This window comes from Pseudonaja textilis, chromosome 2, assembly GCF_049901715.1.
Source record: "Pseudonaja textilis isolate UNSWEBS1 chromosome 2, rPseTex1.2, whole genome shotgun sequence".
NCBI classification, from domain to species: Eukaryota; Metazoa; Chordata; class Lepidosauria; order Squamata; family Elapidae; genus Pseudonaja; species Pseudonaja textilis.
Window position 1 is genome coordinate 191055840 of NC_141991.1, and position 23017 is coordinate 191078856.

Below are 23017 nucleotides of genomic sequence, written 5' to 3' on the forward strand. Positions count from 1 at the left end.
AAAACAATAACTCTATCACCATCATATGTGACTGCATTTGTATAAATGTATTTCTTGTTTTAATGTAAATATACTTCTCTGCCTATAATATTACATTGTACGTCTCAAATGTTACTTACCCTCATTAGTTATACAGTATTTACACCTCATGTTCAAGGCAAGAGAACCTAAAATTCCATTCAGGACAACCTATCTATAAAGCTAAGCTGACTTTCTCCAAATATAAATGACAGGTAAAAATCAAGATCAGCATAGAGTTTATTTTTCCCCAGAGTCCTTAGCATGCTACATTAACCTGACAATTTTAATTAATGTGTTCATTTTTTTCCACAAGACAGTTTCATGCAACTTACAGCTGTTATTTACTTTACATTGACGCTATAACATTGTTTCATCAAGCCATGTGAAAAGCATAGGATTTATGGTGCCTCCAAAAAGTATCTCGGCTGGAACCACATGTGGGCAGTTCATTCTTAGTCTTTTTATGACTCATGGGCATAACACCAAGACAGTGGTGGTCATAAAGCCAGCAAGGTCACTGCTTAGTCCTCTTGCTATTTAATTATTTGCTTTTTAGTTGCTTATTTATCCTGAGGAGTCCTCCTGTTGAACATGGCATTCAAGACAATATCAACATTCCCAGTGGTGTAAAAGATAAGAGATATTTGCTCTTCTTTAAATTTTTACAATCCCCCACAATTTATTACATGTGTGTTTAATTTTTTTTTCAGTAGTAACATTCAGCACTAAAGCCATGAAATAGTAACTATTTGGCATTTTTCAGTGAAGTGCAAGAAATAAAATAAATTATGTCTTTATTGCTTACAGATAGTAACAAGCAGAGTCACTTTTTTTTCCTGTAGATATATGACCCACCGTTTCTTTTGGTTGAAGTCCAGCATTTCTGCCACATTGAAAAATGTCGTGGCAAATAATCATTTTACGAAGATGTGTTTAATATTCTAGAATCTGAGGAATCAGATCTTTCATCATAGTCATCTTCTGTATAAATGGGTTGCTTTGCCACAATCGGACATCCATCCTCTTGGAGTGAGATTCTAGGATCCTCCGATGGGCGTGTGGGAAGGACTGGAGAACTTCGGAAGACTGTGGCAGAATTAGCAGAGAAGGGGCTGACATACTGAGACCTCAGCTGATACTGCTGCTGAAGGGTCATGGTGTTCCACAAAGTAACATCGTTGGGTAGAAATGGACTGGACTGGTTTCTTGCCAAAGTATTCCTCAACATCAATGGATACCGAGGAGGTTGTGGGAAGGGATGCTGTAACGGAACAGCCAATGGATTTGGTACAACATTACTAGTATCTGCAGAAAACCTCAGTGAGTCTGGGACTCGAAAAGCCGACCCTACGGACCATTTTGAAGAGGAAATAGGATAGGAGCTCAGAGTGTGTTCAAAGAGGTGCCCATTCGAAGGCAAAACCAGGCCTTCTGACTCTGCAGAAGTTCTGTCTCCTCCCCCTAGGGAGGATCTGCTCGACAGGAGGACCTCAACGGCACTCACCAGGTCACCCCCACAGCCTTTCAAGATTAATTCAAGCACAGTTGGCTTTTGATTGGGAAATATTTTCTTTAACACTTCAAGGGGTGGCCGGTTGGCTTTTAAGCTGAATGGCAGAGAAACCGTCCCTGATGGACCTTCAATCAAGAAATGGTTCTGTTCCGGTTGATACTTGGGGCTCCCGGGCCTGCTGTCAGTGCTCCCACTGGTTTTCTGGACTGCGTAACCACCCTCATCAACGGAAACTATTTCAGGGCTCTCGGGAGCGAAGCTGCTCTTGGTCTTGGTCACCTCTGGAGAACTCCTTTGGTCTGTATCCTTGTCACTGTAGGCCTCAGTACTGTCTCCTCCACTGACGTCACCCAGTCGCTCTTCTGTCATGTCTATAAAACAGAGGGCAGCTTTGTTATGCCACTGAGTACAAAGACATTATCATTTCTGTGTACATTTTTTTAAGTGTTACAAGCACTGGATCCTTGAGAATATAAATAAATGGTTCTAGATTACAAGTATTAAAAAGGCATTGGTTTATAACAGAGACAGGGTATTGGCCCATTTAATCCATTTATAATTACTTTGGCCCTTTTACTTATTTTCTAGAAATTACGCTTTGCTTGTACCACAGGCCACAGTCACAAATAAATTGGAAATGAAAATAAGGAAATGTCCCCATTTGCTACTTCCCATAGCTCTTGTTGAAGATCACCTATTATACCACTATAAGATTACCTATTATACCACTACAATATCTTCATGCACTTACATAACTAAGAATAAACCAACTGTATCATTGAAGCATTTTTGGTTCATTTATGAAAAAAAACTGAGGCAGACTAGAATCTGTGATTTGTTAACACCAAACGGTTTTCAAAGGAATTTATTTTAGTCAAAGTCAACTGAGCAAAAAAGTATTATTTATTTGTGGTCCATGGCATTGCTGTGATAAAGTAGTCTATCAATCAGCCATCACTAAATCCAGAAGAGAATCTTAAAACTTTGGTCACTTGTCAAAACATAGGTCAAAGGCCACCTGGAAGCATCCTGTCTGGAAACCATGTATGTTCTCATCTTTATTAATTTCCAAAATAATTGTTCCACATTTCTGAAACCTCATCATGGTTCACCAAAGGGAAAGGAAGGAGAAAAAGACAGCTAAAGTAAGATTTTTTTTCTTCCAGAATGCTTGTCTGATGAAGAATTCTTAAATATTCAAAGGTTTCTGTATCATTTAATAAACCTCAAATTGGTATTAATAAGGGCTAGAGTTCTGTTGATTTGGGATTGTCTTTTCTATGCATTTGATTTTTATATCTGCTGTGATTAATTTTGAAATAGTATTTTTTTAAAAATCTCCTTGACTATTTTGCAATTTCATTTATCCTCACTTACATGACTTGGTGGAACTTAGCAAATAATAAAAAATAATAAAATAAAATAAAATCACAAAGCAAAACAAAAACCAGCCAGATAAATTAAGATTACATACTAATCCTAAATGTTGTTTTTATTTGATTTTTCTGTGCAATTCACCAAGCCACACCTCTCTTGAGAAAACCACAGACAACATGAATGAGTTCTGTTGAATGAAATGTCCTGTAGCATGTTTTCCTAGACACTCCTTCATTTAAGCCTATGTTCTTGGATTTAATTCTTGCTACAACAAAATAAGCAAGAAATGGCACAAAAAAAGTAACAGCTACCTGAAATACAGTTGTTTTACACACTAGATTGGGGTAGTCAACCCTTTTTGATCTGAATATTCAGTCTCATGTAGTTTGCTGAGACTCCACTCATTTGTGGCAGGCAAAAAAAACACCCCAGAAACTAACAAGCAAGGGGGAAAAAACCTCTAGGATACACATCTATTACATGAATAACTTTAAATTATACACTTTATATCATAATATTAACTACACGTAAATCCTAAAAATGTTAATATATCAATTCCCCTTTCCTTTACCTTTAGGCAACTTATTCTAAACATTCTAGACTAGAGACTGCTTCTAAGTAGTTTACCATTTAAATTTTATGTAAAAATGATCTGGAGATTCAATATATCTATCATTATTACAAAGAGATATATGTTTATTTATTTATTTAAAGAAAGTGGGAGGAGAAAGATAAATAGAGAAGATTGTAACTAAAGTAGTTTTTGAAAACTAAATAGGCATGCTTGTATATTTGTAACCAGGACAAAATAAATTTTTCATCTGAATCTACCAATTTTTCACAGCAGAATGTATAAATGTTCATGTTGCAGTAGATAGAACCAAACTTAAATGGAACAAGAAGAAATATTTTATTACAGTTTTAAAATGCCAAATCTTTCAGGTGAAGATTTTGTGTATCAGGATTTCATTAACATTGCTTTGAAAATGTTCACATTTGAACGTAATTTTGCTATCTGAACTACACCTGCAGAATTCCAGATCTGTTTATCAAATTATATTCTATGTTGTTAAGCCTATGTTAAAATTGCAAGTTATCCTAAGCGTTGGTCCAAATCTCAGACATGATCTCTTTTTTCCCTTCAAGAATCTACCTCACCTTCTGGATCCACACATGCCTTTAATTCACATGTGTAACTGCTTTAATTTTATATTGGCTAAAACTGAGCAAGAAATCCCCTTCAAGTTTTGTCCATGTCCCCAGCAGTCTCCCACAGCAAACCAGATCATCCCTTTTCATTCAAACAAACTACCTGAAAAGATGTCTGCAATAAGTCACTCAAACATGGGAATTTGAATAAAGGTAAATCTGTATATCTATTCTGGGCCATTTGCCCTTTTTTGATGTTTAAATTAATGAGGACTTGATTTGCTGCTTTAGACAACTTAGTTCAATAATCATTTCTTTCTGAGAATGATCACTTATGTAGAATATATATGCAGATAGTATAAACCAGGGCGCCCAACCTTGGCAACTTTAACACCCATGGATTTTAATTCCTAGAATTCTGTGGATTCTATGAATTCCCCAGCCAGCCAGATTCACAGGTCTTAAAAAGTTTCCAAGCTTGGATAACCCTGATATAAACATATATGTCGTTTATTTGATTTGGGCTTTATGTGTCGTGTGAACCCAGCCCTTGTGATTTGTAATCCATGTTTCCAGCTTCATTTATTGTGTAAATCCAGCCTGTTGTAGTTTATTCAACAATCCACACTTCGCCCTGCCGCAATTTAGCATGGGGTCTGAACCCCAGTCAGAAAATCTTGCAAAACGTATAAAAGGACTTGATAGAAGTTGGGTCTCTGGTTGGAGCCTGGCCATCCATCACCCAGCAGCAGCCACAGCAGCCTAACCCTCTGGAGCATGCAGGGATCTTTGACGGATGGAGATGTCCTCCTCCCTTCTCCTAAGCCGTTAAGCAGAAAAGTGCTGACTAGCTGGGCAGGGAAGAATTTCTCATCGATGTGCTTTGATTGTATTTGGTAAAGAAAAGGCCTGTTGTCTGGTAACATTTCACTTGAGCCTGACCTGCTCCAAAAGTTATTGCTTGCCCAATTCGATTTACACTGTCCTCTGTGGTGATTAGTGTAATCTTTTAAACTGGGAGGTTCATACATCAGTGGGGAAAAAAGTTGCGTGCTTGTCCCCCTCAGATTTATAAGCTTTGAAGAAGAGTCACACAAGGCAGCCTGTTTCCTCAAGCAATGGAGAAATCAATGCAGCCCTCAAACCTTTCGTTGCCTGCACGCAACATGTTAAGACCACAACCTCACACGATGTTTAGGTATCCACAAACGGAAACTATGGGAACCATCCAATGAATCAAGCAACCCGGCACTAGAGTCTATCTTGCAAAGACAACCACCTCAGTGAAGGATGAGTCCAGACAGAGATAACTTGGCAGGAAACTGAAAACTAACACGTCATATATATGTACCCACCAAAGCTTTGAGCATTTAAATCTCATTGATTTCAGCGTGTGCTTACATTTCTCCCAGGGCAACAGGCTGGCCTCCAGATGGCTATTAGCCAGCACGATGACAGGGGTAATCGACTTCCTTGGAATTGAGAAAGGAGAACTCTTCACTATTCCTAAGGTTAGGGAATGAATTTTCACCACTGCAATTGTAAGAAATGTTCCATAGAACCAACTATCGTGGTACAGCTTTGATTGAAGGAAATATTTTTATGCCATCTCATTAATTACTTTCTGCTAGTTCTAATTCTCTGGGGATTCTGCTCTTAAAGATTCTCTGTTCTTAAGGATTGGGTCGGGAATCTTCACCCATTCAATGAAATCAATGAAATAAAAATAACCCACCCAAATGCTAAGGGAATTGTGTTACATACTTTTCTTTTTGAGTAAGTTTTGGTTTGAACTGAAGTATTTTGTGTAATCCATCTTTATGTATGGCGCTCATCATGGAAGATGATAAGGTTTGAACGGTTCTGATATGATCACTGATATCTATCAAACAAGAGCAGGAATAAACCAGGTTATTAAATTTCCAATTTGTTCCAAATTATCCTTTTTCCCATTTAGGTCTACTGGGAAAGGCAGAGACTTATTTCAAGAGAAATGCAGCAAATAATTACAATATTACATGGTTCTGAAGCAACAGTATAACAATACACCACCACCTGAAAAGTTTCCTAATATATTATTTCCCTTGATTTTAGCTAGGGAAAACCAGGAGAGAAATGCTAGCTACATTTGCTTTTTGGAAAAGGATGTCACTTCTAAGACCACAAAACTACTCTAATAGCTTCCTTCCTAATCTCCAGCAGCAGGACAGGATCTTCTTCACTGCCCAAGTTACAACTCTCCCTTAATGGTGAGGGAAATCACTACACACATAGAGCTGCTCAAACATTGTTTGTCATTAATTAAAATTCCTCCTTCCATTAAATTCAGTAAAAAAAAAAATCCCTCGGCAAATGCAAAAAGAAATATAAAGGAAGACCAGGTCTCCTCACCCAGGAAGTAAAAATAAGAATTGGCAAATATTAAAAACCTTAGTGGAAGGTTCGGAGTAAAGAACAGAGAAACTGTTTCTAGTAGGAAAAGATGGGATTTTAGAAGATGCTTCAATATGAAACTGAAGATGCAATGCCCAGAATTCTACCCACACTATTGCCAAAAGAATTTTTTTCCATTTGATGGGGAAATGTTGACATCCAGAAGAGTCTGATGGAGTAAGTCTTGCCCACCTGTGTGCAAACAGATATTGTGCCATTGTCAAATCTGAGTGCTTCTATTCCATTGAAGTAAATACGCACCTTCAAATTATGGGTGTTTGGAATAGAATTTAAACTCCTAAAAAAGTGCAGCAGGGTTGTTTGCTTGCTCAGGAGGAAGCCTAATAAAAATAAAAGGAAACTGCAACGATTCTGTGCAGGTGGATTTAGTCTGTTGAATCCCATGAGATTGTTCCCAGGTAAGGCCCACAGCGCTGCAGTCTCTTCCCCTCACCCATTGGTATGATCAGAAAGGAGTCTTAGCTTACCATACACTTTTTTTTTATAAAAGATTAAATGGGGATTCCAAACCAGGGGTGGCAACTATGACAACTTTACAACCCGTGGACTTCAATTCCCAGGACGCTGGCTCAGGAATTCTGGGGGTTGAAGTCCTCAGGTCCTACCCTGTTCCAAATACTTCTTTGGAAATGGTGTGTGTGTGTGTGTGTGTGTGTGTGTGTGTGTGAGAGAGAGAGAGAGAGAGAGAGAGAGAGAGAGAGAGAGACAGACACACACACACACAGAGGGCCCTCTGGAGAGAGGGGGGGAGGGAGAGGGAGAATGAATCCCTTGAATATGTCTCCTCTGAACACTATATTTATTCCCCAAACGTCCTATTTTCTGCAATTAAGGCCTCCCACAGCATTTAAATCCGTATTTATTGGGGAGATGGAGGAGGGAGAAAATCCAAAAGGCATAAATGAAAGAATCAGATGTGGGAACAGGTTTGGGGTTAACAATTTGAATTCTGGTACACGCGCATGTATTTAGTTCAAATTTCGCACATAAGCTCAAGTTATATGAATCGCCAAGAGACAACCGTTTTGTCTACATTTCGATACTTTAATAAACGGTGGAAATGGGAATTTGCGGAGATCGGTTCAGAGTCGGGGAGAAGAGAAACCTGGCGGGAATCATTCCCCGGAGTGTCTATTATGGCTATTTGGGGATAAGGTGCGGTTTGTTATTTTGGCTTGTCTTACTAGAGGCGCGCGGCTTTTGTTCAACGTTGGCAGAGCGACCGAAAACCGGGCTGGACAGGACCGGAAAGCAGGAAATCTTCCTAAGACGGCACAATTAGTTTACGCAGAACCCCAACGCCAACCGGACTCGGAACAAATATTCTGGGACAAGATAGAATTTGCCCGCAAAAGATATAAGGTCTCCTTTGGGCGTTTTTGGTTTTCCTGGATAAAAACAACCGACTCGCAGCTCAGCTTTTGGAAAAGAGACAGCAACACCCCAGAGGTCCAACTCTGGGCTCCGGGATTTGTTTCGGGCGCTGGAAGAGTTCCTGGTTCGCGCTTCGCCTCTCGACAGGGAGGTGGAGGACGAGGCGCTGAGAACCAAGTTCCTGACACAAAACAGCCTAAATGTGGTAAACTGTAACGTCTAAGAAAGTGCACTTTGGTCCCATACATATCCTCAGAGAGAGAGAGAGAGAGAGAGAGAGAGAGAGAGAGTGAAAGAAAGAGAGATTCCAGCTACTTTTGTTTCCACCTTCCCAACCTTAATCATTCTGCAAAATTAACTCTCCAGTAAAGAGATTGGCGGCAAAGAAAAGATTTCGGAACAGAGCGCGAGGGAGAGGCGGCGTGTGGCGCAGGGTCCCTCCAAACGCACGCAGCGGGAAGGTTTACACAAGCTGTTTAACCTGGTGAGTTAATTAATCTCTTCTTTCAACTCATCCAAGGAGCTCCGTCACCGCGCTAAGACACCTTCCCCTCCCGCCCAGTTCTGAACAAATGGAGCATTTTGTCTAAAGGTTTGCAAGTCGCCGAGGCCAGAGCGCGGCGTAGATCCGTGTGTGTGTGTGTATGTGTGTGTGTGCGCGCGCGCCAGAGGTCCCCAAACTTGGCAACTTTAAGACTTGTGGCCTTCAATTCCCAGGATTCTCCAACTCCCAGAAGTCTCGGAGAGCTGGCTGGAGAATTCTGGGAGTTAAAAATCCACAAGTCTGAAAGTTGCCAAGTTTGGGGACCCCTGATATAAGCCTTCGAAAATCGGGACGGGTCTCGCCGTCGACTTGGCAGCGAGCCTGCAGCCCTATGTGGGGCCATCCCCAGCAGGTTTCCATCTAAGTAGAACCCACTAACCTGGTCCGATCGCGAGCCCTACTTTCCTTAACCGTGGTTTGCCGCCCGTCCCAAAATCCGAGGAGTTCATTCATATTATCTGCCCAAGCCAACGCTTTGAAATACCACACAACGTAACCAAGTTAAGAACGGCTCGCTATTTCGCCGGTCAGTTGGCCTCTGGGAACGCGGGACCAACGCGCTTCCGATTCCAGGAGAGGCGTGGATCTGGCCAGCCTCGGTCCACCACCTTCTTCTCCTTGCGCAGACTTTGGGGACTCCACGGACTTTGGGGACGCTGCTGGCCAAAGGGTGCCCCAGGCTCCGAGTCTTCACCCACAAGCCCCTCGAGGGTCGCTTCCCCTCGGCAACGGGTGGCTCCCGGTTCGTCCCATTGTCTCTTTCAGCCTCGCTCCAAGCCTGCCCGCCAAACGTGCTTCCGACTCCAAGCCCCAACGTTCCCAGCCCCGCTGTCTGAGGAACTGGGAACTGGAATCCTTACCCCCCCCGACAAGTCCCACGTCGCCTTTTTTACTACAAATGATGGCCAAACGAAGAAGGAGGAGGTCCGGGCCGGCTCCTCCCGAGGCCAGGGAGTCGGTGGCGATCGCTGGGGTCTCGGCAAACCAGGCCGGACAGGAGTAGGGCGGCTCCGACAACAGGCTTTGCAGACAGTCATCTCGGCGTTAGTGCCCAGTGAACCCGCCGTCGTCTGTTCAACAGGGCCTTGTGTAAATCCAGCCGGGGTCTCCTTCCTCGCTTGATTGTCTTCCGAGAGTGAAGAGGAAATTATCTGGAAAGAATCTCAAGCCTTGGACAGAGGCCCAGAATAATGGAAGTAGTGGGGTTTTAAAAAGCACCCCCATCTCCTGATAGCAGCCTCGATCTATCGCTTTATTGGAAAACCTAGTGTGGTTTAACTGGTATGATTCAAAATGTGGGGTTGCGAGAGGGGGGCTATCCCTTCCTCCGGAGTCCGACCTAGCAGAGGCACTTTTACAGCCCACTCTCTCCCTGTAACTTCCCCCCACCCCCCATTCCCATCTGAACTAAGGGTGGGTTTCTCCAGTCAGCAAAAGTTGCTATGAAGCCCCCCAAAAAATCCTTCCAGGTAGACACTGAGAGTTTGGTAGGTGGCACTAAATGAAGTCGGGGGAGGGGGAGGGGACCTTTCTTGTAGGCCAGGCAGGGCCTTCGCTATGGCTACCTGGTGTTGGTGGAATTCACTGCTGCTAGAAAGGCTTTTCGGGATTTATCCTTTCTCACTGCAGTTATCTAGAGAAAAGGGTGGTTTCAACCCTCACCACTGATTTGTCTATATCTCTCTATTATCTCTTGCTATTTTATCTTCTTTTTTTTTTCAAACTTTAGACCTTGTTTATACTGATAATAGCCTGAGCTCAATTTCATTTTTCTTTATTTAAATGCATAAAACGGGAGATTAAACAATAAGTGCACTAATTAATTCAGATGTGTAATAATGAGAGGCTTCCCTCAAAATTGCAATAACTATTACAGCCTTGTCTTGCTTCTTTCTCTTTCTTCACCTATTTTCTCTTTCTTTTCTTGCCTACATAATGTCAACCAGCTCCACAGTGTCTACTCAAAAGATCCACTGAGATTAACAAACATTGCTCGCAGGAAAGCATGAGAACGAAGTTGCAGGTTAGATTCTTTTATATGCCTTTTAATGCTTTCCTGAAAACATGGATGAACCAGGACCAGCGTTAGAAAGACAACAGGAAAATGTCTAGAGTTGCTTTGCAATTAAAAGTTAGCATCAGGATGACTTCGGTGAAATATTCATGTTGATTCATATATTCTTATAACGTTCTGGTCAGCAGAAAAAGATATTTATTTTCATGGGTTTTTTTTTTAAATAGAGGGAAATAAGAGATTAGATGAAGCTAATACTCATAATTCCCACTGTAGAAAGCCTCTGGTACTCAAGTAATGATGGCGTATTTAATAAGCAAATCATGTTTACATAAACCATGGCTAACTGTATATGATACCAGAAAGAGCTGTTAAGGTAGGAAACAAGTTTACTAACTCATTGTAGGGCCAAATTTAAAGTCCTTGCAATTTTCCAAGCTCATGAGTATCTAACATACTTTCTCACAGGATTTAGTAGGACTTGGCAGGTCCGTTTCTTTTAGACTTTAATTTTTATGGATCCTTTTTTTTAATTGTCCAGGGATTGATTTTCTGTTTCCACTAAGTTTCTGCACTGGGAGAAGAAACTATCTATCTTTTTTTTTTTTTAAGCTTTCTATAAACGCCATCTGTGAAGTAGATCTATTCTGATTTTTTCGGATATACAATGCAGCTACATGAGACTGATTATTGTTGTCCAATAGTTTGAACAGAACGTTCAAGTTCAAGGTTGGTGAAAGAGGAAATTCAGTCATGAATATTGTTCTGAAACAGATTCTCAAAGCACACCTGGCTTGAGAGTAAAGCTGCCTTTAAACCAGGGTAGACAGGGTAACTCCCAAAAGGCTTCCACTCTATGCGACCTTTCGACCTTTCGGAGGTGACTTCAAACAGATCTTGCAGAACTTAGTGTCTTCCTAAGAATCTTTTTAAAGATGGTTTCCATAGCTGTTTAGGAGCCTGGGTTCCAGAAAGAGAAGTCAAGAACCCCTCTTAACGTTTAATACAAAAAGCCCTTTTAAGAAGGGTTTATGGCCTGCCATGGCAAAACCACACTATTTCCAAATCCTTCAACCTTTGACAGTGGAAAGTCCTTCCCAAGATCTGATAGAAATGAAAATAAAATAGAATACCTCTACATTGGTCATGGACCAGAATAATAAAACAGCTTTATGGTAGGACTTAGTGGACAGGGCTCAGATGGAAAATACATACTTTTAAAAATTATTATTAAATCCTGAATTACTCTCCTTAGCTTAAAAGACGCTGCTGCCAAAGTGACACGAAGAGCATCCAGAAGTAGTTGGGATGACAGAGTACCAAGAAACCAAGAGCTCCTGAGATGGCAAGGCCGGTCTCTTTTCTCCATGCCCACTAGAAGCACTGAGGCTAGGTTCACACATTACACCAAGCCCCAAATTGTTTTAGTTTACCTTGTGGAACCCCCACAGTTCCACTGCTTGAACAGCTCACCAAATCACAAAACTGTCTTAAGTTGGTTGGTGTCACAAGCCAGTCTAAGTCAAAAGGAAGCAATCCAAACCAGGGATTTTCCTGCTGGGTGAACCAGGCCAAAAACATCCAGTATTTAAAAAGGGAGGCTTTCATTCTTCCTTTCCAGACCCTTCTCAAATTGCTTCTCACCTAGAAACCCCGTGGTCTGATAATCCACCGGCTTCACGAGAACAACTCAGAAGTCAACTTTTCCGATTCCGTCTTCTGGAGGAGCTGTACTTAACCTGCGATCTTGCCTTGAAGCTTGGAGCAACCGATAGGCTTCATCACAGCCTGCTATAACCGCGCACGGATCTCTTCCCTTTCTACCGTGGAAAGCGCCGCGCCTCTGAAGAAACGGCTGGGGGGGGATTACAATCTCCCGAGACAAAACCGAGAAGCTCCCCTGGAGAGGATGCCTTAAGTCTTGGAGACCATCCCGGGGGGTGCAGAGTTAACCGCTGCTCTTCGGGCGTGGATAGAGGTGCTGCCCGTTTCCTCTCCCCCCCCCCGCTCCCGAGACGGGGAAGAGGACGGAGCCTCGCTTATTCGGCTGCCTCCAAGAGACCCTTTCTGGGCCAGAGGGGAGATACTCGCTCCCCGCTCCACCTTCCCCCGGCTCTGCGGTCGCGGGGCTGATGGAGTCGTCTCCCGAATCGGCGGGCCGGACAAGGCTGACAGCGGACAAAAGCGCGTGTTGCCAGGCTGTTTGCCTCCGAGCGTAAAACCAGCTCTGGCCTCGGGCTGCTTTCCACCCGCAGGAGAGCGAAGAGCGGGTGCAAGAGGCAGCGGCGCCCGCGGGTTGCGCTCCAAAGTCAACGTGCAGTTCGGAGGCGAAGGAAAACTCGGGCCCAGCGGTCCAGCCCGCGAACGAGCGAAACCAAGAAGATCGCCTCCCTCCCCTCGAAACTCGTAGTCCTAAAAGACGCCGGCCTGATTCTCCCCCCCCCCTCGCTGGGGGGGCCTCTTCGAGACCAAACACTGAGCTTGTTCCTGCCCCCCCCCCCATTTATTTCCGGACCGGAGAAAGGAGGAACAAGCAATTCCCACAACACTGTCAACTTATTACTAAGTGTATTACTATTAGTCCTCTCATCCTTCCTAATACCTCTCTTTCCACTTATGACTATAACCGTGTTGCTTGTACTTTTACATCGTTATTGTTTATAATTATATAAACAATTTATATTGTTTTGTTTGCAAGTATGATTTGATTGCTTGTTTAGTATCCTATGATTATCACTAAGTGTTGTATCTTATGATTCTTGATGAATGTCTTTTTTCCTTTATGTACACTGAGAGCATATGCACCAAAGACAAATTCCTTGTGTATTGAATCACACTTGGCCAACAAAGAAATCTATCTATCTATCTATCTATCTATCTATCTATCTATCTATCTATCTATCTATCTATCTATCTAATCTACCTATCTACCTACCTACCTACCTACCTAATCTACCTACCTACTTACCTATCTGTCCATCCATCCATCTATCTATCTACCTACCTACCTCTCTACCCATCTATCTATCAATCATCCTACCTACCTACCTATCTAGGTAGCTCTTTCCCGAAGCCCTAATTGCGGACCCCTCCAGGAGCTCTCCCGGCATGAGGGGTCGGGTGCTCCACTGTCGATACGGAGCTCGACTTGATGAGTTAGTGGTCGCCGATCCTTTCATTTGCCTGCCTCGTCGAGGGTTTCCTGGCTCCTTCCCTGGGCCCGCAGCAGCCGCGCCCACTGGCCGAGCGCTGGGCTCGGAAAGCGGCCGGAGGCCACTCCGGAGCCGGGGCTCTGCCTTCCGTTCAAGAGACGCCCGAGACACCCAACCGCCCGGCTCTTGCTCCGCTCGAGGGATCAAGCCCCACCACCGACAGCGATCCCGCCCGTCCCACAAGCCCCTACCTGGTTTGTTGAGTGGCGGCGGTTGGAGGACGGCGGCGGGCTGCTCTGAAGCCCATCGCAGGGCGGCGGCGGCGGCGGCCAATTCCATCGGGGGACGGTGGGAGGCGCCGGCCGGGCCCTCCGCGGGACCGGGGACGGCGGCAGGCGCTGCTCCGGGGTGCCCGGGCGGCGTAGCAGAAGCGGGCGTAGGAGCGGCGGTGGCGGCGGCGGCAGCGGGCAGGGCGCGCAGCGTGTCGGGCAAGAGGCTCTCCAGGCTCTCGTTGGCCTGCTGGCGGCGCAGCGCCACCTGGGCGGCCATGACGCGCTGCCGCTCGATGATGAGGATGCACTTCTCGCAGGTGCAGTCCTTGAAGCGGCAGTAGCGCTTGTGGCCCTTCAGCCAGGAGAGCACGCCGTGGTTGCGGCAGCGCGCGCACTTGGGCGTCCGCTGCAGGGGCGCCCGGGCCGGCTGAGCCACCGGGCCGCCCATGTACAGGTACGGGGAGCCGTAGCCGTTCATGGCGGCCCCTCAGCCCCTCCAACCCGGCCGCTAAGCCCGCCTCATTCGCGCCGGGGTCATGTTTCGGCGGCCAAACGCGGCGGCGCTGCCCCGGCTCTGCTGGCGCCGAACCAGGCGCTGAACTCGCCTCAGCTCAAGTGCAAGTTGGGTCGGCGGCTCCCTCGCCCCCGCCAGCGCTTCCCCGCCTCTCAGACGAGGCTCCTCCTCCTCCTCCTCTCGGCCGAGGCCGCGGCGGCGCTTCTGGCTTTCCCCTCTTTTGCCAGCGCCAATTCCCCCGCCCCTCTTCGCCTCGCTCTCACCCTCACACATACACCCCCCCTTTTCTGAAAACAGGTGGACTCGCCCACTGCGCCGCTTTCCTCGCCGAGGCCGTTTGTTCCTCGAAAGCTCGCAGGGGTGGGGGCGGGGGGGAGAAGGGAAAGAGCCACTTCGAAGGGGGCGAGGGGGGTGGAGAGAGCGAGGCACCCAGTGCGTGCGCGCCTGTAGACGAAAGCCACGGATGTTGTACGGCGTTGTCCCTTCTGGATAGGAACGCGAGTGGCTCGAATCAATGGCCTCGGCCAGGAATACTACTGTGTCGCCGGGGGTCTCTAACCTAGACCAACTTTAAGACTTGTGGACTTCAACTCCCAGAGTTCCTCAGCCAGCTTTGCAAAGCTGGCTGAGGAAAGCAAAGCTGGCTGAGGAACTCTGGGAGTTGAAGTCCACAAGTCTTAAAGTTGGTCAAGGTTGGAGACCCCTGACCTACGTCATCCCTGAGTCCCCCTCCTCTCTCTTTCCCACACGCACACTTCACGCAAACAATACACAGGGATTTTTAGTTTGCCCCCACCCACACACACACACACACAAAAACCCCACGTGCATTCAAGGATCCATCCAGTGGCAAATCCCAAATAGGCTGCCGTGTGTGTGTTCTCCACACAGCACCCTTTGACCTCCACACACAACCCGACCACCATCAGTTTGGCTTGGAGATAAGGAAGCAAAGCCCAGGCGGATCAACGCGCCATTCAACCTCAAGCTTCTGCCAGGCTTTAGGACTTGCAAAGCAACCGGGACCCCTCCCCTCCCCCCCCCACTTTCTGCAGAAGAGGGGCGGAGCCCTGCTGAAGGTTCTGTCTTCCAGCCCTCTAAAACTTTCAAGCGCCGGGATTGGCTGAAGGGACCCTGCCAGGAGTAACTCTTTCCGTTCCGGCGCGATTTATAACCAATAATCCGCTTGGACACTAAATCGCTGCCTCTGACTCGCGGGGTGAATTTCTAAGCACCATATTAGAGGCTGCAGAACGAGAGATCGAGGTGCATTTCGCTTCCCCCTCCCCCCCCCAAAAAAACCCCTGACTTCCCCCCTCCAATACATACGCAGGCATTGTTCCAGAAATCCTTCTATGTATTCATTGGGATGTAAATATCTGCTAATAGATTTCTCAAAGGAGGGGAGAGTAGAGCTTTGCAAAGCATCAGTGCAAGGGACACGGATGCGGGCATCCAATCTAAAAACCACGATTTTGGGTTTAGATTTGTGAGCATCTTTTAGAAAGCTTGCGCAGTATAAATAAGTTGTAGCCCACTCGAAACCGCGGTTCTAAGTCTGAGCAACCGCGCGTTTTAATGCAGAACATTTTGCTATATTCAGGGAGAAATAATCAGGCTTGTTAATAAAAGAAATGAAACTGTCTCTTTGTATTGTTTGTCCGTTGGGTTTTACTTTGGGGTTGCTGAGAGCCTCTGGAATTCCCCCCCAGTCCTCCCCAGGCTAAACGTGGATGGTTGGGGAAGGGAACGTTTTGTTCAATGTTCAACAGCTCTTGTTAAACCTGAACCGGAGTGGGAAAATGGATAATGCCCGGGAAGGAAATAAAAGAGGATTGGGAATTGGCCTTGGAAAAAGAAATGGACAGAAATTGAAGAAGGCGATGGGAAGATTTTTTTTTTCTCTCGAACGAAACATGCTCTCAATAATTCGTAAGGTGGAGAATATGAACTTGTAGTTTGCAGAAATGATTATATCGAGTCACTTTTTAAAAAAGAAAAGCGTGAGCTGCTTATTTTACGAATTAAAACTAAATTTTAACCTTAACATTTTAAGAAAATACAACAAAGCGAGCCACTGAACCCCGATGATACTGAAGGATTATATACCGATTAAACACAGGATCCACTGTGTGTTGAGCAAGGAAGGAGGAACTCGAGAGGCGTGGGGCCGGAGGTCAGGCAGGCGGGCAGGCCTCTTTTGGCCCTGGCCGGACCCAGGTTCGACCGGCTCTTCCAGGCAAACGCAGCCGCGCTTCCCGAAAGGAGCCGCGACGTCGGCTAGCCGGCCGGCCTTCCCGGGCAGTCTCTCCTCTTAAGGAAGCGGGAAGGGAGGCTTCCCTCCCGCGGGGTCATCGCAAGCCCCGGGCTTTTGAGCCGGGCCGCGGAGCCTTCCCCTCGCCTCTTTTACTGGGAATCGGACGAGTTCTGCCGCCTACGCCAACCCCGTCCCTCCCTGAGCCCTCTGCCACCCCCCCCCGTATTTGACAACATCTCCCCCCCACCCCCACCAGGTCCGGGCCGGCCTTTCTGTGAGCGCCACGTCCCCTGCTTTAAGAGCCTATTGTAACTCAACACCTGACGAGAACCGGTCCCATCGCTCGGGGCAGAAAAGGTTTAGTCAAGCACATAATGGGATCCCAGCAGAAGGCTTTTCAGAAGCGGGGCCCAGGGTAAACTTCGCCACATGAACTCCGTTTCCAGGGCTGTTAAGCTTTTAATTGGGAAAGGAAAAGCGGCGTAATAAGAGAGGAGGCAATTTCAAGGTGACTCGAACGTGGTCGCCGTTTGCGCCCCGGAGAATAGCTTGAAAAGGGGATGAATGGGCCAAACATATGGTCCCAATCAGGTCGAGCGGCAGGGCGGGGCGGGGCCCTCTGCCTTTGGGGGCGACGGGGGGGGGAAACGGGGGTGGGGGTGGGGTAGAGACCCCAGCTCGTTTTCTACGAAAGCCAGGCGCCCAGGCAAGAAGGGCAGAGGCAGCCGAAGTCCGACCCGACGAGGACGGGGGAATGGAGTCCTTGAAACTGGAGCCTAGAATCATTAAACCAGCGCCCCTTCATCTGGGTTTGATTCGTAGAAAGGGGGAGGGTGGAGGGCTTCCATGAAATAGGAAGGCAAACCTGTCATTCTGAAAAAGAAGAGCTAAATAGGATGCAGAGTGATGGCTACCTGGGTAGGATACACACACACACACACACACACACACACACACACACACACACACAGATATTCACTCTTGTTATTAAAGATATGCACGTGTTCCGATCTATCAATTCTATTCCGGTGAATATCCCATATTTTAATATATTGAAATGCTGGAAGAGGACTGGGGAGGAGAAGGGCTTAGGTGGGACTTCATGTTTGGGGGTCTCAGTCAGCAGGAGGTTTCCGAAATATAGCAAGACTGCCTCGTTGTCCGCCAAAGCTGCTGAATTAAGGGGCAGTCTGATCCAAAAAACAGGGACATCACATCCAGAAGGCAAAAGCACCCTCCAGCCACCCCACCCATTGTGTAATTTGTTATTGTAGGCCGCCTGAGGATTCTGGCCGGACAGGCGGATATAAATGAATGAATGCAAAGAACTATCGGCAGTTCTGGATTAAACTTCGCTCCTTAATTAAAGCTCTGTCGGAAGCGATCGAGGAAATTAAAAAGGTTTCCAAATCAGCAAAAGAGTAGAAAAGGATTTTGACAACTGGAGCCCCAGGGCGACCCCTCGGAGCCTCAAAAATACCTCGGAGAAAAGTGACAGGTGGGGCCCTGAAATTAAGACCAGTGGGATCGATCCAACTGTTCCTGGCTCACTAAAAACAGTGGGGCTCAAAACGAACAAAGGTCGCCCTTGAGTAGAAGAAGTGGCGTCTGTCTTTCGGCTAATACTTGACTGACCCGATCGAAAAAAGCAACACCTGTGCCTTCCAAATGCCAGAAAAGGAAGGAAAGTAGCCATTCCGACTCCTGTTTAAAAGAAAATAAAATCCGCCTCTTCCCCCTTCCTCCATCACTGAACTGATTTGAAATGTGTTTTCACCCCAAAACTTGCATTGTAGCACAGGTCAAACACTTCTCCTTCTATCCCCTCTCCTCAAAAACCAAGTAGGGAAAAATCCGAAGTAGTAAAAATGAAATATAGTCCCACTGTATTTAATGGGGCTTTAAATGGACCTCCGCACCCGGGAGTTTGAGAGCAAAACATCGGAATCTGAGAGGGTGTCAGAATGGTTTTGAACGAAAGAGACCAACGGGAACTTGGGAAGAAAACCCAGCGGGGTCTCCTTAGGAAGAAGAACGGCGCCCTAAATATTTAGATGGACCGGAAAAACCAATGCTTGGAAGCTGCCGCCGTACACTTAAAATGGTCTGGTTTATTTTTTCTATTGGTTTGAAATTAGTTTTATTCGTTTGGGGAGGACATAGAATCGCGGAAAAGATATCTTAAGAAAAAAAAAATCGATCTGAAAAAGGCTCAACCGAGAAGATGACATCCTTATAAAACCTGAAGGCGAAGCGAAGGCAGGTAAGTCTTTCTTCCAGCGGCAACTTCCTATCCAGTTCGGGAAGAGGGAAAACAAAAAAACCCTAGACTCCAAACATCCAGCAGGAGCTCTGATCATTCCCGGGGACAGGCGAAGGGATCAGAAGGTCTCTCAAGGAGCCCTTCCATTTGAAGGGAAAGGATTTTGCTCGCCGCCGCCGCCGCCGCCTTGTTCGGCTCCCCTCCGCCCCCCCCCCCCACTCCCCAGCAGAGCGGGCACAATGGGGCCAAAAGGACGAATCCCAGCTGCACGAGAAACCGCCGTGGAAACCTCGAGAAAATGAATAGGATTAATAAAGGTCACCGATCACTAGCCATTCATAAATATTTGGTGACACCTTTCTGGTTCGGGTTCTGCCTCTCCGCCCCTTTCGCGAGAGGGGCGGGGCGGAGACTCGGGAGGGTCGGCATTCGGGTGCCAGAAGCCAAGGCGGGCGGTCCGTTTCCAAAAGCACTGGGACGCCATCGCAGATTCTTTCCTAAGCCGGGGTGGCGATGGCCGAAAGAGGGCAGCGCAAATAATAATAATAATAATAATAATAATAATAATAATAATAATAATAATAATAATAATAATAATAATAATAATAATAATAATAATAATAGGTCTCTGGGGCGGCCGTCCTCTATCTCGGGGGGTGGGCTGGTGGGGGCATCTCTGAATAAACAGGGCAAAGACCGACCAGGCCTCGATTCTGGAGAGGCTCCCGGGGTAGATCGCCAGAACCGATATCTTCAGGGCTTCCGTTCGCCAGAACCCTCAACGGCAACCCTTAAAATTTGAAGGCCAAGGGAGCGCGCTGGGATTTTCAGCCGGCCGGGTAGAATCGAGTGGAGGGTTCGCTGCCTAGGTTTGCCTCTTCGAGCCGAGCTTTCCCAAAGCCGGAGGAGAGCCTTGTCAGCTCCTCCTCTGCCGGTACTTCGGAGGGGAACCCGGCCCCAAAATCTTAACTTTTCCGCTCTTAAGGAACAGCAGGAGCCGAGGATCCACTCGGGGGGTTCGTTTTAAGAACCGAAAGAGACGCAGGGCCAGATCCTGAGGGAGGGAGGCCTTTTGCGTGGCCGCCGCGCTTCTTCCAACTCCAAATCAAGCGCGCCAGGCGTGGGCGCATCGGCTGCCAAAGACCTGCGCGCCCTTTCGCCTTCCACAGGCTCCCCTCTCGGTCCGCCTCTAGGCCTAAAAGAGCCCCGTCCCCCAATCCCCATCACCCCAGCGCGCTAAAGAGACAGCCGGGGTAGTAGTTGCCTGGCGTTGCTTTCCTACGGCGGCTTCCTGGCGAAGGAGACCGGTCCGTCTGCGGCCTGGTCGCTCACCCGGAGCCGTCTGCCCGCAAAAGGGAGCGCGATTGGAGAGGTCTCCAGAGGCCCCCGCCGCGGTCATTTCCAGACTCCTAAGGAGAGGTCAAGGCCGGGAAGCGCCGGCCGGCTTGGTAGTGTGTGAGGCCGGAGCCGTCCTGGCGGCCGCTTTGGTCCGACGGTGGGGAAGGAAGGTCCCGATTTCCAGCCAGGCGCCAATAGTTGCCTTAGTTCACCCGCTTGGAAGCCGCCGCCCTGCAGCCTCACCGGGGTGCCAACAGGCCTTCCCGGCGTTGAAGCTTTGTGGCGAGGTGGCTGCGACGGATTGCAGAGGCGCCTTTCTCGGCTCCCGGAGGCGCTTCTCCGGGAAAGGCGAGGAAGGGCCGTTCAACGGGGCATCCGCAGCGGCGCTGGAGGAAGAACCGGGCCCGGCTCGCCTGCCCTTTCACGCCCCGCCAAGCGCGGAGCAGCCGTGAGGAGGAATGCCTGAGTGTATAACGCAGCTCCGGTCCCTCCAGCTGTCTCGACCACAAATTCCGCAATTTCCAGAGATCGCACCCACGCGGACTGAGAATAAGACCGTTGGATACAGGGGGATTTTAATCTGCATTTAGGAAAGGATGCCCGCGGCTAACTCCCTACGAGCATTTTTCCTCTCTTGCGTGATTTTCCTCCCGCACATAATGCTTATGCGTTCGGAAAAAAAACTACTAACGCTTTTTTGGCAGTGTATTTTGTGTGTGTACACACCAGTTTCTTTGCGAGAACGTCATTTCTTTGAATTGGAAACCGACCACAGCTCAGTGGATCGCTTGGAAGCATTTTTATTTTACCTCTCGTTTAAGTAAATGCAGTTAGAATCAGATCTGAAATTAGGAATGCGAAATTAAATGAAACCAGCAAGATTTAACTCATCTGAGAAATTGGGGGGAGGGACTCTCTTAAATAGATTTATTCGCAAGGATTTTTTTTTTGGCCTGCTAGTTAAAAAGAGGGAAGCCTGATTGAATTGGTTCAGATTTCACCTGTTTAAACTTCACTAAATATATGTCTTTATATAAGGACATTTTTGGACCTGGTTCCAAATTGTTGCCTGGGTTTTTTTGGGTGGGGTGGGGTGGGGGTGGAGAATAGTTCATTCTCACACTGCTCTAAAGGATTATGCTTTTTCGCTATTCTGTATGCTCTTAAAGTGCTTAAATGCTCTTAAAAAGCACCTGATTATTATTTCAGTAGAATCTCTTGCCAAAATTTGTGCCCATTAATGGAGTAAATAGGCAATGATTAATTTCTGTAATTAACGTGATTGGGTTCAGAGCTATACAAGTGACTTCGTTTCAGCTGGGTAAGATCATGGTGCCACAAGTACAGGAATGAAAAAACAAAAATATAAAGCACTCCTTATAAAATAATGTAACACCTTAATATACCTGCTATAAGCATAGAACCTATAATACTCTTACACTGAATTACTATTTATTAAATAGCCCTCATTTCAAGCATTTATACATAGGTTACATTTTGCATATGACCGAAAGCAATCTTAGTGCTGCTTAAATGTATGCAGTGATGTTAAAAAAGGAATTCAAGATGTAAATTCTTAATGAAATAGTGCATCCACCAAAATAATTCTATAAAAAGGGTGTACATGGGAATAATGAACTGCAAATAGATTTAAAATCTATTTTTGGTTTTATGGTTTTACTGCCCTTTTGAAACCAGCAAAATGCAAAACAAAACAAAACACTCCAATACTTATTCTTAGGTGTTAGGATTGCTGGTGCTATTGTCAACATTGGTTATACACAGTACACCCATACACACGTTACATGGGAGACTCAAAATTGTCAGTTTTATGTATTTGGCTTTGCTCTCTAACCCTCCATTTTGCATATTAATCAGAAACAAAAAATCGTGTTTGATTGAATTGCCTATATAGTACCAATTCTGCATGATGCTGACACCATGATCTAAGCTAAGTTTCTACACATTTAATTAACATTGCAAGTCTCGCTCCTAAGATAATATATGCCTTTTTAATCAACCCTTGAAAAAAGGTTGAAGGGGAAACAATTATTTAACAGCAAGAAATGCTGACATAAGCTTCAGTAATTTTCTCAAAGGTGCCAATGCAAACGTGTTAGGTACAACATACAAATATGTAAATTAACATTTCAATCCTATAAACATGTATATGGGGATTTTTCTCATTGACTTCAGTGAGGTAAATTGCACCTAGAATTGCACTGATAATGGCTGTAAACAGATTTTAAGTGTTCCAAGTTGTGTTATGTTGTGAATCTGAGTTGGAATCTCTTATTTTTTGTTACTTCTTGTTCTAATTATATACTCATTTCATTTTCTATTTTATTCTGTAGCTTTCCAATGTCGTAACAAAATAGGTAGCTCTAGATTTTTAAGCTTCCCTGAGTAACACAAGACCTTGGAGTTTAGCAGATACTACTATCTTTTCTTCTGGAGTAGGGCAATGGTTTTTCCATAGTTTCTTAAAAGATTTTAAGGATGATTTTGTTAAAAACATTCACACATGGTGATAACAGTAAAGTACAACTCCCAAATTCATATATGAAAATGATCTATTGAGGACACAATATTAAAAGGGTAATGGAATTGCATCTGCTGTATGCAATTCTAGCTTTTCCCCTTGAGTGTGTAAAAAATACCTGGTGTTATTGTGGAGGTGCTTTTGATACATCCAGGAAAATAACTTGCTTTTTTGGCTGTGTTGATACTTACAGATTGGGATAAATTGAAGTAATGACAATTGTCATTTCTTGT

The 23017-nt window shown here is 45.9% G+C and overlaps 1 protein-coding gene across 1 annotated transcript; it reads right to left on the reverse strand.

Moving 5' to 3' along the window:
- Positions 1–243: 243 nt before the first annotated feature.
- On the reverse strand, positions 244–14534 carry DMRT3 (doublesex and mab-3 related transcription factor 3). The gene is made up of 2 exons (XM_026703762.2): positions 13850–14534; positions 244–1905 (listed from the first exon to the last, which is right to left on the reverse strand). Exons 1-2 carry the CDS (start codon positions 14346–14348, stop codon positions 941–943), a joined length of 1464 nt encoding a protein of 487 aa, XP_026559547.1. The 5' UTR covers positions 14349–14534; the 3' UTR covers positions 244–940.
- Between the last annotated feature and the right edge of the window lie 8483 nt (positions 14535–23017).

Excerpts from the sequence above, each read along its gene's own strand:
- DMRT3 (XM_026703762.2), bottom strand. The coding sequence starts at position 14,348 with ATGAACGGCTACGGCTCCCCGTACCTGTACATGGGCGGCCCGGTGGCT. Across the intron at positions 1,906-13,849 it reads GCCGCCACTCAACAAACCAG|ACATGACAGAAGAGCGACTG; the intron begins GTAGGGGCTTGT and ends TCTGTTTTATAG.